Source organism: Cynara cardunculus, assembly GCF_001531365.2.
Source record: "Cynara cardunculus var. scolymus isolate 2C chromosome LG 14, CcrdV1, whole genome shotgun sequence".
Lineage (NCBI taxonomy): Eukaryota > Viridiplantae > Streptophyta > Magnoliopsida > Asterales > Asteraceae > Cynara > Cynara cardunculus.
Window position 1 is genome coordinate 3,190,351 of NC_037541.1, and position 16,306 is coordinate 3,206,656.

General features: G+C 36.2%; 4 protein-coding genes and 1 long non-coding RNA gene across 8 annotated transcripts in view; 4 read left to right on the forward strand and 1 right to left on the reverse strand.

Annotated features, from left to right (window-relative positions):
* Nucleotides 1-1,368, forward strand: part of LOC112526866 (protein NRT1/ PTR FAMILY 4.6-like) — a 5,565-nt gene extending 4,197 nt beyond the window's left edge. The window contains exon 6 of the mRNA XM_025137292.1: nucleotides 468-1,368. Within this exon, the coding sequence (XP_024993060.1) occupies nucleotides 468-1,368 (901 nt within the window). The remainder of the gene's footprint in view (nucleotides 1-467) is intronic.
* A 1,418-nt stretch (nucleotides 1,369-2,786) lies between these two features.
* On the forward strand, nucleotides 2,787-5,788 carry LOC112526843 (oil body-associated protein 2A-like). The gene is made up of 4 exons (XM_025137265.1): nucleotides 2,787-3,299; nucleotides 3,498-3,580; nucleotides 4,177-4,291; nucleotides 5,106-5,788. Exons 1-4 carry the CDS (start codon nucleotides 3,017-3,019, stop codon nucleotides 5,378-5,380), a joined length of 756 nt encoding a protein of 251 aa, XP_024993033.1. The 5' UTR covers nucleotides 2,787-3,016; the 3' UTR covers nucleotides 5,381-5,788.
* Nucleotides 5,789-6,428: 640 nt separating this feature from the next.
* Nucleotides 6,429-8,307, reverse strand: LOC112526790 (oil body-associated protein 2A-like). Its single transcript, XM_025137209.1, has 4 exons — nucleotides 8,008-8,307; nucleotides 7,840-7,922; nucleotides 7,095-7,209; nucleotides 6,429-6,809 (listed from the first exon to the last, which is right to left on the reverse strand). The coding sequence occupies exons 1-4, from the start codon at nucleotides 8,288-8,290 to the stop codon at nucleotides 6,553-6,555; spliced, it is 738 nt and encodes a 245-aa protein (XP_024992977.1). The 5' UTR covers nucleotides 8,291-8,307; the 3' UTR covers nucleotides 6,429-6,552.
* Nucleotides 8,308-8,869: 562 nt separating this feature from the next.
* On the forward strand, nucleotides 8,870-11,295 carry LOC112526938. Of its 4 annotated transcripts, XR_003070664.1 has the most exons (4): nucleotides 8,870-9,192; nucleotides 9,276-9,334; nucleotides 10,831-10,902; nucleotides 11,206-11,292. It is a non-coding gene; the product is annotated as an uncharacterized LOC112526938 (long non-coding RNA). The 4 variants fall into 4 exon arrangements; XR_003070662.1 differs by having other exon boundaries at nucleotides 10,445-11,295; XR_003070663.1 differs by having other exon boundaries at nucleotides 10,831-11,295.
* A 3,243-nt stretch (nucleotides 11,296-14,538) lies between these two features.
* LOC112526867 (cyclic phosphodiesterase-like) overlaps nucleotides 14,539-16,306 on the forward strand; it is a 2,405-nt gene continuing 637 nt past the window's right edge. Inside the window, exon 1 of the mRNA XM_025137294.1 lies at nucleotides 14,539-15,034. Within this exon, the coding sequence (XP_024993062.1) occupies nucleotides 14,627-15,034 (408 nt within the window). The 5' untranslated portion in view covers nucleotides 14,539-14,626. The remainder of the gene's footprint in view (nucleotides 15,035-16,306) is intronic.

Here is a 16,306-nt window from a genome sequence, read left to right on the forward strand (position 1 = left end):
AATTTATTTTAATTAAAAATAAAAATATCTTTTATTTATAATTAAAATAAATTTTATCAATAATATTTTTTAAATATAAGTACTTTTTTGGTATATTTGTTTTATTTTATTTATATAATGTAAGTACTTTTTTTTCAAAAATGTTTAAGTATTTTATCGATCAAAATATGAATGTTTATTGGCTTTTTTTTTCATGTTTTCCCATTATTTTACTACGTTAATTAGTTTTATAGGTCATAAGGATGTATATAACAAGTTTTAGAAAGTCCAATGAATTGTTTAACAGGTTTTAGAATGTCAATGATTTATTTATTCAAAAAAATTATCCAAAGACTTAATCATTCTAAACACTAACGTCCATTAAGTTTTTTTATATATTTTTTTTATTTCTGTTCGAATTTCATCTCATGTTTTAGATAAACTTGTAACTAAAGGCTTGTTCTTTTGTTATATATATATACATATAGGTGGCTAGACAAAGCAGCGATCGTTTCCGATGATTCCGAATCGCCAAGTCCATGGAAACTTTGCAGGGTTACGCAAGTCGAAAATGCGAAAATCTTACTAGCAATGGTTCCGGTTTTTCTGTGTAGCATTATCATGACGCTTTGCCTAGCTCAGCTCCAAACATGGTCAGTTCAACAAGGAGTCACCATGGACATCAAGCTCACAAAATCCTTCAATATGCCACCTGCATCCCTTCCCATTATTCCTGTCGCATTCCTCGTCATCATGATCCCGATCTACGACCAAATCTTTGTACCTTTGATGCGTAAACTTACTGGGATCCCGACTGGCATAAGATACTTGCAAAGAGTAGGAGTCGGGCTTATCCTCTCTTCGTTATCAATGGCAATCGCGGGTGTTATGGAAGTGAAGCGAAAAAATGTAGCGAAAGATCACGACATGTTAGACGCGATCCCTCTTCTTCAACCGTTGCCCATAAGTGTTTTCTGGTTATCCTTCCAGTATTTCATCTTCGGTATCGCTGATATGTTCACGTACGTGGGACTGCTCGAGTTTTTCTACTCGCAGGCGCCAAAACCAATCAAATCCATCTCTTCTTGCTTTCTTTGGAGCTCGATGGCAATCGGGTATTTCATGAGTAGTATCATGGTGAAGATCGTGAACCACGCCACGAAAGGGGCGACAAAAAGCGGAGGATGGTTGGCTGGGAACAACATAAACAGGAATCATTTGGAGTTCTTCTACTGGATGCTTGCAATATTGAGTTTGATCAATTTTGCAGTCTATCTGCTTGTTGCTATGAGGTACAAGTATAGGCCACAGAGTCTTGATGTTGAGCATGAGTATGAAGAACATCAATTGAAGACATTGAAACCTTCATCAACAATGGAGGATTTATGATATGTGAAATTAAAGATCTCTAAAATGTTAATTAGGGTTCTTAAAATGTCAGCTTCTTAACTTCTTTTCTGGTTCCTAAGTTGTATAATTTCCTTTAACATGTAAGTTTGAAGTCAATGTGATACAGAGAGTGTGTGTGTGTTTTTTAATTTATTTATTTAATGAGTTGCTTAGGGCCGTTTACCTAAACACTTACCCGGCAAGCACTTATCGGTAAAATTCAACACTATCGATTACTTACCGGGTAAGATTTTATTCACTAAAACGCATTATCGTATACAACAATTTAATCCCGGTAATTGCTAACCATGGTAAGAGTGGTTGCCCTCACTTACCGGGTGAGACCCTCAATTCTTGCTTTCGTTCTTACCAGGTAAGATTCTTAGTCCTTGTCATATTCATCCGGTAAAGTAAAGTGACTTGATAAACGTTTACCCGGGTAAGCGTTTGGTAAACGGCACCTTAATTTGTATTACAAGAAAATATATTTTGTATTTTGTAACTACATGAAAGAAAATTGTTAAATTTGGTCCCTAATTTGATAATTGCATTTGTTTATATATGATTTCTTTTTATTAACTTGGATATCCAATCTGTTATGCGAGCCGACTAATCTTAGGGCGACCACCTGCTTTGTAGATAGCCCGGAGTCACCGCATTTGAACCTCCGTGGCTACAAGGGGATTTTTATTCATCCTTGGATTTGAACTTGAGAGTGGTACTTTTAACCTGAGAGTGGTACTTTTGACCTTTGGAGCCAAGCTCAAACCAATCAGGCACCACCATTTGGTTCATGAATTGTGTCAACCCTAATTACATTTTATAATTAATCTACAAAATTTTACGCAAAATCGTGTAGGACTCATACACGCCCGTTCGGCCAATGGATCGAGATACGTGAAATCCAAATTACTTTTGAAAAGAGCTCTTTGAGAAGTGAAGAAAGGTTCAAATATACATAGAGAAAAACCTTATCCTTTGCTAATTAACGACGGATTTACAAAAAACCTTATCCTTTGCTAATCCATTGCTAATAACTATTTGATATAACATGGTTCCATCATCGAAGGATGATGCATGTACGTGAGTCTTTGACTTCTAAAGGTAATGAGAGTATTTGAGTTTATTTGTTTCATTTATCGTATAAAAATGAAAAGGCTGAATTAAACTCATATGGATACATATGTTTCCATTAACTTAAGAGTAAATTATATTTTTCGTCCTTATGGTTTAGAAATTGCACTTTTTGTCTATAGTTTGTAATTTATTGTTATTTTCATCTTTGAAATAATTCTTACCTTTTTAAGTACAAGGGTTCAAAATAGTAAAGAATTTTAAACCACAAATATGAAACAACAGTAAACTATATATCATAAGAACGGAAATAGTAATGATTTATAAAATATAGGGACGAAAACTATATTATCTAAACCACAAGGACGAAAATCGTAAATTTTAACAAAAAACAGGGACAAAAACATAACTTTACTCTATGAATAATTCTTGCTGCCAAGACCTGGCAAACAAGCACAGCAACTCATGCACACATGTCATCCCCTTAAACACCTCACTGCATTCATATACATCAAACAGAAGCACCTAAACATAGACCCAAGATTACCAAATACAAAAAACCATCGTTTCTCTGATGGCTTCCAGCGATAAAGCTCCCGATGTGATGCCGGTGGGCGACGGATCAGTCCCGCCGGGAAAACCCATGACGGTGGGGCAACAAGTTATCGACAAAAGTTCCCAGTTGATGCAAACCTTAAAACCCATCAAGAACATGAGCCTGCATGTGTGCACCTTCGCTCTCTACGGTCATGATATGAGTCGCCAGATCGAAACTCATCACTACGTCACCCGCCTCAACCAGGATTTCCTTCAGTGTGCCGTTTATGACTCCGATGATCCCTCCGCTCGTCTTATAGGTACGAAATTGGTGGATGATTCCATCAGAATTCACACGCATGCACATGTGCATGGATCCATATTCATTTGTGAATATTCCGTTTCATGAAATGTTGCTTTCTGTTTTAGTGTTTTGCAGTACAAGGTGAGGCTGTGAACCATTTGAATTTGTTTTGGATGAAGGAAATTTGATTGGTTTTAGTGTGATGTTTGTGTAGGGGTGGAATACATTGTGTCTGATAGGATCTTTGATACTTTGGCGACTGATGAACAGAAGCTGTGGCATTCCCATGATCATGAGGTTATCAATTGTTCTTGTTAACAATTAGGAAAAAAAAAAAACCCTTATTAGGTCTTTAGATCATTGAGCTAAAAAGATCGAGTTGGCTCATAAAATAAAAGAACACAGACAACGGTTAAATGAAATGTGATTTAACCGCGGGCGGGTGAGTTGACCTACGGCGGCCAAAGTCGCACCCTAATCACATGTGATTTCGTCATAAAATCACATGTGAATGGACCATTCTCCTGTTTTCCATGTCCTCGTTTGAACCCCATTATATATATGTGTGTGATTTATAATGGATAGACTTGGGATCATGTGAGACCATGGGTTTTTCGTGAGACCCGTAAGACCAATTCTCAACCCTTGGATTAGATCTACAATCGTCAGATCTCAACATTCATAAATGCCACGAGACTTCTCAATAATTACAAAATTGTCACCGTACAACTTTAGATTATTAGATAATTAGCTTATAAAGTTGATCAATGAACATAAATTAGTTTTACGGGTCTCACAAAAAACACTTGGTTTCACGTGAATCCAACCTAAGAGGATATATATATATATATATATATATATATATGCAGTAACTGAATCGTTGTCTGATCCAGGTTACATCAGGATTGTGGATAAATCCAGGTGTTCCGGAGAGGATTCAGAGGCCTGAGGTTGAAAATATTACACATACTTATGGAAAGTTTTGGTGCACTTGGCAAGTAGATAGAGGTACGACCCACCCACTACAACAAAATTGAGTTTATAGAACACCTCCAATTTCTAAGTGTTCCAATAGACCTCTTTATAAGACTTCATTTATAGGACCAAAATATAAAGTGTCATATCTAAAGGTGTTGTAATAAGTTTATATGACGCTTTTGGGCGTCTTAACAAGTTTTTAGGACATTTTTAATACAAAGTGTCGCATTAACAACTTTATAAGACACGAGAAAGTGTCCTATAAACTCATTTTTTTATAGGACACTTGTTTTTATAGGACAATTTTTCAAAAAATGTCCTATAAAGTTGATAATGGGACACTTTAATAAAAGTGTCCTAAAAAACTTATTACGACGCCAAAAGACGTCATATAAACTTATTACATCACCTTTAGATAGAACATTTTATTTTTTTGGTCCTATAAACTAAGTCCTATAAGGAGGTCTATTAGGACACTTAGAATTTGAGAGTGTCCTATAAACTCGATTTTGTTGTAGTGACCCCACCTTCCTTTTGGTTATTTGTATATCATCTAAACCTAGTTGTGGTGCATCTCCTGTGTTTCTTTCTGTCTAACTCTACTTTAAGCTTTCTTGGTAGCATTGGTAGTAGTAGTTGTTGTACTCGTACGATGAGTGAGACATCGAAGTGGGCACATAAGTAGCGTTGCATCATTCGATTAGGGTACATCATTCCTTTGGCATCTCAACGTTCGATAATTATATCTACGTGTATATACCCATGATGAATCGGCATCATTTGTCTATAACAATGTTTGTTTCAGTTGGTTTGTATGATCGGCATCATGGTTTATGGTGTGCAGGAGATCGGCTTCCTCTTGGTGCACCAGCGCTAATGATGTCGCCACAATTAGTAAATATGGGAGTTATAAAACCGGACCTTGTCAAATTGAGGGACAACAAGTACAAGATATCGACCGATGAGCTTAGGGCATCGAGGGCTAACATTCCTGTATCGAAGCCGGGGATCGCAAGGGCATCGGATTATTGGATGCAAACTGGGAAGGGTTTTGCAGTGGATATTAAACCTGCAGAAATGAAAAGTGTAGGAGGGGTGGTGCTTCCAAACCTGGTTTAAATTCTTTTCTGCTAATTTGTACTGCAATTGCCTCGATTTTACGATGTTTTTGTGACGGGTCGAATCGTTCTCGCTCTTTTATATATGTTCGTGTCGTATATACCCTTGTTCTTTAAATATAAAACTTCTTCGTTAGCGATACAATTTGTGAGCCAGATCTAGACCCATGAAAAATTAAAACCTCGACTTAGTGAGCCTAAAGCTCAATCCAAGCTAGACATCCTCAAAAGCCCGATCAGGCCAAAACGCTAGGCCCGATCGAGAACCTAAAAAAAAGCCCGATTAAACGTCCGACGAAAATGATAAACCTAAAAAGCCTGGTTAAACCTAGAAAAGCCTGATCCTCTTTGAACCCAAGCCCAGCCATTTTTCCTCAATGAAAATGGGCTCAGAGTCTAAGATCCGAAAAAGGCCCGAGCCTGCCCTGTATATCTCTGGTTGGTTATGTTGGGGATTTGTATCATTAATATCATTTAAGTATAGTGGAATTAATTTGTTGATTAATGTAATCATAATAAATATCGAACAAGTAAGGATGGCTATGTTGGTGATTTATATCACTAATATCATTTAAATGTAATGGAATTAATTAATTTGTTAACTAATGTAATCATGATAAATATTGAACAAATAAAGAAGGTGTGAAGTGCACACTTGTTTGACAGGGTCCGGGGACAACGCCCCCGGTGGCAGGGTCCAAAGGACAGAGCCCCTGGCGAGGTCGAGCTGTTTTGTGAAAAATGCTTCAAAAATCCGAATTTAAAATTTTAAACCCGGTTTATGATTCAAAAACAGCTGTTTTTGACAGTTTTTGTATTCAATTTCGAATTGATCATTTTGTTTTTGAAGAGGTACATAGATTTATAACAATCAATTTGTCGTTCGAAAACCACTAATTTTATTCGATTGTACCATCGAAATACTTCAATCTGAAAGTGTTATACAACTTTCAGTAGAATCTAAACAATCGAAAACCCTATTTGGTAGAACTGGACTTAAAACCATATAGAAGTTTACTAAATGGAATTTTCACAACTTGGTGTAATATTTGCTCAACTTTATCATTAGAAGTCTGAAATTCCTTTTCATTGTATAAAACACAGATACACACACCCCCCTCCTTCCAGACACTAAATCCATATATACACACACAAACATGTAACAGCTTAAATTCATGGAAATATAGTCATCTTCTTCATCTCTGCACTTTTAACCTCAATAGCAAGACATTTCTTGTGGTCTCTCCAGTAATCAGCCATGGTGTTTAACCTCTCCGGCCCTGTGATACCGCTCCTCGAACCCCGAATAGCATCAGTCGATATGTTGTATTTATCATCTCTTTTTTTCACCAACTCAGACTTCACTACACCGAGGTCCATAGATTGGGGCGACATCATTAGCGATGGTGGCCCGATCGGCAGCTTATCACCTTCGAAATGAACAATCCAAAAACTTCAATACAACAAATGTCAAAATCTATTTGAAATCATTGAATAGATTCATACGAGAATAGTAAACAAAGAAGAACCAAAGAAGAAAACGGTCGGATCACATGTGATTAATGTGACTGATCAGGTCGCGGGCCATGTCGTCCGCACTTATTGACCGGTAGTGTAAAATCACATGTGATTTAACTGTTCCCGTATTATCTTATTTGGTCACAGTTCTCGTGTGTGTGTGTGTGTATATACACATCTTGTTTTATTAACTTCACCTCTATCAGTTTGCCAGGTGCACCAAAACTTGCCGTAAGTTCTGGCTAGGTTTTCAAGCTCGGGCTTTGCCACCATTTCTGGAACCCGTGGGTGCACCAACAGACCTGATTGTATCTGCAGATTCATATGCAAGAAACAAAGTGTAGACCATAAGACAAAAATGGTAGCTACAAAATCGAGCTCGTAATATTTAAAGGATGTTTGGGATTGCTTAATTGAAAGCACTTATGTTTTTCTACAAAATTATTTATCAACTTATTATAAGTTAGAATGGTTTAACTTTTTCAAAAACTCCTCGACACCGGTATAAGTTATTTAAGGGATGTTTGGAATTGCTTATTTGAAACAACTTATATTTTTCTACAAAATTATTTATCAACTTATTATAAGTTAAAATGGTTTAACTTCTTCAAAAACTTCTCGACACCGGTATAAGTTATTTACCTAAACATTCAAAACTCCTTGTTACTAGTACCACACCGCAATCCCAAACACCCTCTTACTGATAAGGGATTAATAGAACGTTATATTTCAAAATTGTCTTAAAATTATTGTCAAGATGTGCAAAAACGTCTATAAATTTACACAAACAATGTAAGATAGAATGCAAATTTGATCCTATCAACTTAATTAAGACCTTAAAAAATGAACCATTAAGACCCTTTTTAACCCTTTTATCGTCCATAAAGCCGATTTTGTTGTATTGGGTTTTTCGGTTTTTAGGAGAGTAAATCAAGAACATGCCTCATAAGCATGAGAGTGCCACAGTTTTTGCTCGTCCGGTGGCAAAGTATCGAAAATACGATCCGAAACTATGTATTCCACCCCTGCAAAGATAACCCACAAATCAAAACATGCTTAAACGAAGTAAACATGAAAATCAAAGAGCTATTTATGGAGTCAGAATACTGCCGATGAGTCTGCCGGAGGAGTCATCAGAATCGTAAACCGCACACTGGAGGAAATCCTCGTTGATTCGTGTCATAAAGTGATGAGTTTGAATTTGGCGAGACATATCTTGGCCATACAAAGCAAAAGTGCATGCATGTTGAGTCATCTGTTTGATGGGTTTCAAAGATTGCAGCATCTGAGCTCCTTTGTCAAGCATCTGTGATCCCACGGACAATGGCTTACCCGGCGGGACGCCGTTTTTTTGGGCGGCGCCGGTACCGTCTGTTGGATAAGTGGAAGCCATTGGTAGCTTGATTGAAGTTTGTTTGAAGGTAACGTGGAATTGAGACGGCGGAGACGAAGGGTTTATAAGGGTGGTGAGCGGAGGTGGTGGTGGTGAGCTGGCGGATATGGATGGGACGTGGATGACAGGTGGCGTTCGTTTTGGACACTTGTAATGTTGTGTTGTGTTTATGCTTATGTTTGAATTTGCATCATCGGTAACTTCAAAGTTGTTTGTGATTGATTATAAAAAATAACTTATTAATTTATTCTGTTGTAATATTAAATATTTTTAAATGTTTGAATAAATAATTTATATCGGTATTAAATTGGTAATAAACAGTTTTTAAAAAAGTTAAATCATTATAACTTATAATTTATATCTATACTACCTTATAAAACAGATTTAAAAAAAATCTTAAAAACAACTTCTTATAAATAAAATACTATCTTTTGATACTTGAAGTCTTAATTACAATTTCACAAACACATTGTATAATTTCTTAATGCTTTTACAACCCCCCATCATGCTATTCCTACTCCCAAAATTTGTCCTTTCAGCTTCCAAGATGCTCTTCCTGCTCTGTTAAAAACACAGTGTACAACTTGAAGATGCTATTCCTTCCTCAGGTTGTTCGGCTCCCAAGACACAACCTTCAAGATGACTGTTGATTTCTCATATCATTATCAACTCTCCACAATTTGGTTTTCCATATCTGCCTCCAATCACGTTATCCTTACCATAAGTTCCTCCATCTTTGTTTCTCCTTCACCATTGATTTCGAGTTTCATTGTTTTTTAATTGTTTGACATCGAACTTAGGGTTTCATTTGTACATTTGGATTGCTCATTGTTTCTTTGTAGTTCTTTGATGTCAAATTCAGGATTTCATTTATGCATTCAGATTTCTCCATCACTCTCCAGGTTTGAACTCTCTCTTCTATCAGATTTTTTCTTCATTGGTTGTTTGCCTCTCATTTTTGTGTTTTTTTCAATGGTTTTCACAGTTCACCCTTTATCATGAGTAACATCGACAACTTCTGATGCTTACCAAGAGCAGGCTCAGGTACATAGCTTAAACTCTCACTCTGCTGTTGATATGTCTAAAACCTTTAGGGATTTAGCTTCCATGGCTTGAACCCACCTTAGAACTTGAAAATTGTTGGTTTGTTTCCACAAGGGGTGTAACTGAGCATGTTTTGTAAGTAGCAAGTGGCTTGCATGAGCCGTTAAACCTCTAGCAAATGTTCTACCATCTCCACAATATCACCCCATTCTAGAGCAATGTCAATTTTTTCAGATTCAAAAGTTTTACTAAAATCTGAGAAACATAATTGATTCTGTTGAAATCAGTGTTTTACAGTAATAAAACGAAACTCCATTAATTGAAAATAGGTAAATAAAGAAATCTTGAATAATTCGAAGAAGAAACAAATAAAGGGGTAGTAATACAGGATTTAAAAGGGCATTAATAGGATTTGTGATCAAAAGGGTGTTAGAAGATGAGTATTCTCCATCTTTTCTCCCGTATATATTTAAAAACAAGGGCTTATTTTTGTTCTCCAAACATGTGAAACCAGTATCTGTGCATTCTTCTTGATCATGTTCAAATCTCCCAGATGAATAGTAACTTCCTTTTCAAATCTCCCATAACATTGGTCAAAACTCTTTGTATGTTATACCTAAACAACACATATGAAGTGAGTCACAGACATAACACATATGAAGTGAGTCACAGACATAACACATATGAAGTAAGTTATAAAGAATGTACTAACTCCATAGCAGAAGACCACATCCCCACTTCAAATCTTTCAAAGCAAAACTTCAAGAATGATTCACAAAAAGGCCTCCTGTAAACTGTACAGACATATAGATAGATATATACATACAACAACAGGTTAATGAACAAATTTTGGATTCATTTCAGCAAAAAAAGAAGAGATGAAAAGGGTAAAACTTTGAACTCACTCAGAAAATTCCCAAAAGAGAAATTAGGACGGCGGTTTTTGGGAATGTTGTTAATGGGCTCGGTGAACGATGAATCCACCGAGAGGAATGACGAGGAGTTTCTTTTTGGGACCAAGATTTAGTTTATCTAAACAAATGTCTAAATCTGTTTCTGTTTCTTTTTCATCATCATCATCTTCTTCTTCTTCTTTGTTGTGATGAACAGATACAACAACAAGGTTCTTGAACTTGGAATCTTTAGATGCCATTGCGAGAATGGGTTTTGATTCAGAATTATAATAAAGTTTTGATGTGATATGGTTTATATAAATGAGTTTTTTGGAATTTGGAGGAAGAATGGAGACGGTTGGTTTCATTCTTTAGTTACCCAATCTCTTGTGCTTCCTTTTTTTCATATAACTGAATTATATAACTGATTGCATAAATATAACAGCATTTTCCGATACAAGATTCTTAAATGACGGTTGGGTATGTGTCATTAATTTCTCAAGGCTTAAGGCTTAAGGCTTAATGACTTGATTGTTCTTGCTAACATATGGAGTTGTCGTTTCTATTATGCATATGCTCATAAAGTATTACCTTCAAACCCAGTTTGGCTTGAAAACTTCCAATGCAGTGCAGCGATTGACAAATCTTTAACCCTGGATCATCTCCTACCTCTTGGTAACTCTCAAGATTTGATCCATTAATGTGTTTTGCGCTTTTGATTACTTACCGCGTAAGATTTTAGTCCACCAAAACGCTATCCTATGCAATGATTTACCCGGTAAGCGCTTATTGTGGTAAGAATCGTTGCCCTCACTTACCGGGTAAGACTCTTGGTCCTTATAAGATTCTTGGCAAATACCATATTCATTCGATAAGTTAATGCAACTTGGTGTTCACTTACCTGAGTAAGCGTTTGGTAAACGGCTCCTAATTTATTTTCCCTTATTTGATCCTGAGCTTGCTTTTAATGTCTTTTAGAATGGCTTCAAAATACCCCAAGAGAAAAGCAAAACTTGCATTGGCCCATCATCGATTGTTGAAAAAAGCTTCAGATCCAAAGTCGGCAGTAGGAATAACCCAAAAAAGTATTAGCGAGAAGATTTGTCGTTCAACGAGACTGTATGGTCGCTCATAATCTTATTCATTGCACCCATAATTGCACTAACAAGTGGGTTTGTATTTGTACACAATTCATATAAACGATTTGTATTTTACGGATGATTCAAAAAATTATGAGAATTAATGTTTTGGATCGGTAGATATTTGAATCTAACTTACTTACAAATGTAAGAAAAAAATTACGAGAACCATTGTTTTGTTTGTCGCTTTATAACATCTTAAGCAAAAAATTGATATTTCGAAATAAATAAATCTTAATGAACTTTTTGCATCCCGCCACATTGCGTGGGTGTACAACTAGTAAGTTAATAAATTGTTTAATACACATCTATGGATTTATTTCGATCGTCACAAGTAACATTGAAACTTTTACGATAAATAATATGAATGTAACATCGTGTAAAATTTCCTTGTCCTTTCACGTTCTCATTTATTCGTTAATATGTGGGATTGTCTCTATAACGCCTCTTAGTCGGAGCAGGAGGAAGTTGGACGCTCAAGTTGTTTCTGAATTGGAGGAACAGTTGGCACGATAACCCTTTTTGTGAATATGTCGGCATATTGATAGGGCGAAGAAACATATGACACCTGAACATGATCCATCACGACTTTTTCACGCACAATATGTATCTATTTTGATATGTTTGGTCTGTTGGTGTTGGACCAGGTTACCAGAGAGGTATATAGCTTACACATTGTCACGATAAAACCGGAGTTGCCTTTTGTGGTGGACAATGTAGCTAGAAGGTTTCGTATTCAACTAGTTGCAGCAACAACATTCGCAACGCCCCGATATTCTGCTTCAGCACTGGATCAGGATAGAGTAGCCTGGTTGTTTCATCGACCACGAGATACAACGTATTTTCACATAATATTCACACAATATTTTGAGAATCTGTGGGATGCTCTCCGTTAGTGAAGGTATGAAAAATATTGAATTTTCACAACAAAAAACAGTGTAAAAGTTTACATTCCCAGTGTTTTGTTGTGTAAGTTCTGTGTTATTTATGTGGTATGACATATCTCATTAATACAACATGGTCTTAACTCCATCCATCAATTCATCAATTCCTTTAGATAACGTTTTTGTTTTGGTTCTTGTCCGTATTGTTAACTCCATCCATCAATTCACCGTTAAAAATTAAAATGAATCATGTGTCCTACACATGAAAAAGCAGTTTGGTCATTTGGTTCTTTTCTTTTTAGAGTCCCCGGTCCCTTTGGAATGAAAGATAAAATAAAATCCTAATCTGTCTCTCTCCCATCATTTTTCTTTGACGATAGAAACATGCTTGGTGGGGAAAACGGTGTATACCTAGTGACGATCATGAACAGGTCAACTAAAACATGTCCAGATGACAAAGAATAGGTCATCAGCGAAGAACAAGTCATCCCGTATCAACAACGAACCCTCCAAACTCAATTTGCATTATTTGATCGTTGTTACCCGAAGTCAGTACACATGGCAACTCCTCGATCTTTTTTCTCCACCATTTTTTATGCTCGTTCCATCTCTGTTATCCACCGATATCTCGACATTCCTGGCTTTAGTATTTCCCTGAATTGTATTAACTTTTTTGGATTCACTTTTAGATTTCTTAAGGGGTGTTTGGTTCAGGCGAATGTATGAAAATGAAAATGACAGAGAACGAAAATGAGAATGAATTTTCACCCCCCCCCCCCCAATTTAACCATGAATGAGAATTTGGGACTTCTGAGAGAATCAATCATTTATATTATATAAAAACAAACAAATTTTTTTATTTTCATTTCCATTAATTACTGCTAAATACCTAACCAGACACCCCATAGAATTTTCCATTTGATGTTGAGTTTCAATTACACTAAAATATTTGATTTCATGTGCTCTATCAAGTGATTTCTTGTTTTCTCCTTTCCTCTTTTTGTTTATGCAATACATGAGGGCTTTTTTAGAACCCATGAAATTGTGATAACCTTGAGAACTGATGCATCATGTGCTATTTCACGTGATTTTTTTTATCTGTGGATTGCATTTAATGTATTGCTTAACATATATTTGTTTGATAATGTAAACACTTTTTATGTGTTTGTGAAACAAAAATTACAACAAAAAAGTTTTACATTGTGAAACGAATACATATGAAGCAAGCACATTGTAAAACACTTTATTGGGTTCTCAAATGATTAAGCCACACGCAGTAGATGTAAATATTAGATCCAAGCCATAGATGAAAAATATCACGTGAAATAGCACACGATGCACCAGTTCTCAAGGTTATCACAATTTATTGGGTTCTCAAATGATTAAGCCACACACAATATAATCTTTGATTCCATGATAAATTCACAATTGTGTAAGTTGGGTCTATTTTCCCTTTCCAGATTAATATTGATCTTCTTTTCAACAACATATCCTGTAGGTTTTGCCGCCACAACCCACCAATTTCAAAGGAGTAGGAGCAACAACGTCACTCTAGTATGGACATCAATTTCTAGGGATGGGTTTTAGAAGAAACTATGTTTGGGGATACTCTAAGTCTGACAATTCGTCAGACAAATTGTCGATGTTGTTAAAACAAAAGTTGGAGATCCAAAAATTTCACGATCGAAAGAGATATGTAATGACTAATAAGGAGAAGGGGAGAGAGGGTGACGATAGTTTTGAGAGTCTATTTTTCTTTTTGAAATGTCACGTCATATGACTGCATTTAATTTACATAATTCAAACATCAATAGTAAGAGCCTTCCATTGGAAGTAAGAATGTTACCTTAAAAACCACAAGGATGGTATCTGATTGGTATGGACTTGGCTCAAAAGGTCAAAAGTACAAGAAGGTCACAAGTTCAAATTCAAAGAGGAATAAAAATCTCCTTGGGCTACGGAGGTTCAAATGCGGTGATTCCGGGTTATATACAAAACAAGTATTAGTCGGCTCACATACCGGATTAGATATCCAGGTTAATAAAAAAATGTTACCTTAAGTTTTTTTTTCTTAATAAATGAATTATAGGGATGAAAACAAAAAAAATCATAGTGAAAAAATTGTAAATTTGGATTGATTTGAAGAATAGGGACCAAAATTGAATGTTAGATCATACTTTTGGACCAAATTGTACTTTTCCTAAACTTATAAAACTTCAAGATCGGAGTTTGGTGGGCCTGAGTTAGTATCATAAACAGGATTTACCAACTCATTAATCAAATATTTCCAAATTCAAACCCTAAACACAGATTCAATCTCAAGAATTATAAAAATGGCGTCTGCTTCCCGATTCCCAGTCATAGATCTTCACATGAATGTATGTCTCTCCGCAATTTCGTCTTTTTCTGATTAGGTTTCTGTCTCTGCTAGGTATCTTAGGTTTATCTCTCTTTTTCGTTTCGATGTCCATGGATGTACAAGTCAGTGAAGCAGCACAGCCACCCAAGAAGGATGTTTATTCGGTGTGGGCGCTTCCGCCGGAAGATGTGACGGCGAGGGTGAAGAAATTGATGGTTGGTCTCCGATCGGAGTTTGGTGGGCCTGAGTTTGAGCCGCACGTTACTGTTGTTGGGGCGATCAGCTTGACGGAGGATGAGGCACGTGACAAGCTCAAGAAGGCTTGTGAGGGTTTGAAAGCTTATAATGTCACCGTCGAGAAGGTGGCCACCGGAACTTTCTTTTATCAATGTGTTTTTCTGTTGCTCCATCCAACGACTGAGGTAAATCTGAATTGAATTCACATATGAATTTGAACAGTCAAACATGCTGCTTTTTAACTTCAGAATTCATAATGAATCGCTTTAGATTTGAACTTTTTATGGGTATTATCATGTGATTATATCACTTCTATCAAGTTTAAAGTCGTTATGTTGTAAAGATTATTAATCAAATTTGAAATCTGAAGGTCTTGAGCTGGACTTGCCAGAAGTCAAACAATGACATGTTGAGTAGAATGTAATTTTTCCCTTTGTCAATAGTTGATCAAAGGGTTTTTTTTTTTTCACTTCTCCAACTGTTGCACTTGGCTTTCAAACAAACTGTAAGGAGAATGCGATGAAGAACACTTTACTGTGAAGGAAACATGTCATTGCGGGTCAATTGTGCCAAAAGAACAATTCACGCTTTGCACTTTTCGTCCGCAGCCACCCATTCTTGAAAACCTTGATGTTTTTCTTGCATTTTTATGGAACCTTATGGTTCGTTTGCACTTCTGGAACGATAGACACGTGTGGTCATATTTGTCAATGCACTTGTGGACACCATCGATCAGGAATTGAGGACAGTATTAATCTTGTAAGGTGAAAGGACTAGGAACTATTTATATGCATTTTTATCGAAGAAAATATGGAGTTTAGATGCTCTTCCATTTCATGTTAGAGTTAGAGAGGAGCAGAAAATAAAGGGGGGAATAAGCTGCTCATAGAAGGTAATGCTAGACAGCAAAGTCCCCTTCTGTTGAGGTTATTCTTTTCATTTTTCCGTTTGGATGATTGAATCACTCGAATCAATAGGTATGGACTGTAGGAAATCAATAGCATTGTTGTTTTGTACCACAAAGAGGTGATTCAGTAGACTATGGAAAATGATGTTTCAGTTTTCTTCTCTTCTATTATCGTCAATTTTTCTTTTTATTTCTTTTTCAGTTTTGGTTAATTTCTTTGGTCCTTATAGTAGTTCATATCATATCACTTCAATCAATGGGAATTGGTGATAAAAATGCTTTTTTTTCATGGGATTTATGTTTCATGTAGATTTCATTTTCATATCCAGTGCTCACACTCTTGCACCAGCCGGGAGTCTTCATGAAAACAACCGCTCTACTCTTTGGGGTAGAGGTTAGGTTTGCATACATCTTACCCGTCTAGACCCTACGTTCAAGTGGGGTTTACCGGGTCTGGTTTGTTTGGTTTATCAAGTGCTCAGAATATATCAGTGACATTTCTTTGGTTTATCAAGTGCTCAGACATTTGTCTTGTGAACTTCATTGTTTGGTT

What these genes read in the sequence shown, in the direction of transcription:
- LOC112526843 (XM_025137265.1), top strand. Translation starts at nt 3,017, where the DNA reads ATGGCTTCCAGCGATAAAGCTCCCGATGTGATGCCGGTGGGCGACGGA. An exon ending in GGCATTCCCATGATCATGAG is followed by an intron (nt 3,581 to 4,176) that starts GTTATCAATTGT and finishes TGTCTGATCCAG; the next exon opens with GTTACATCAGGATTGTGGAT. An exon ending in CACTTGGCAAGTAGATAGAG is followed by an intron (nt 4,292 to 5,105) that starts GTACGACCCACC and finishes TATGGTGTGCAG; the next exon opens with GAGATCGGCTTCCTCTTGGT.
- LOC112526790 (XM_025137209.1), bottom strand. Translation starts at nt 8,290, where the DNA reads ATGGCTTCCACTTATCCAACAGACGGTACCGGCGCCGCCCAAAAAAAC. An exon ending in GGCACTCTCATGCTTATGAG is followed by an intron (nt 7,210 to 7,839) that starts GCATGTTCTTGA and finishes ATGAATCTGCAG; the next exon opens with ATACAATCAGGTCTGTTGGT. An exon ending in CACCTGGCAAACTGATAGAG is followed by an intron (nt 6,810 to 7,094) that starts GTGAAGTTAATA and finishes TTCATTTCGAAG; the next exon opens with GTGATAAGCTGCCGATCGGG.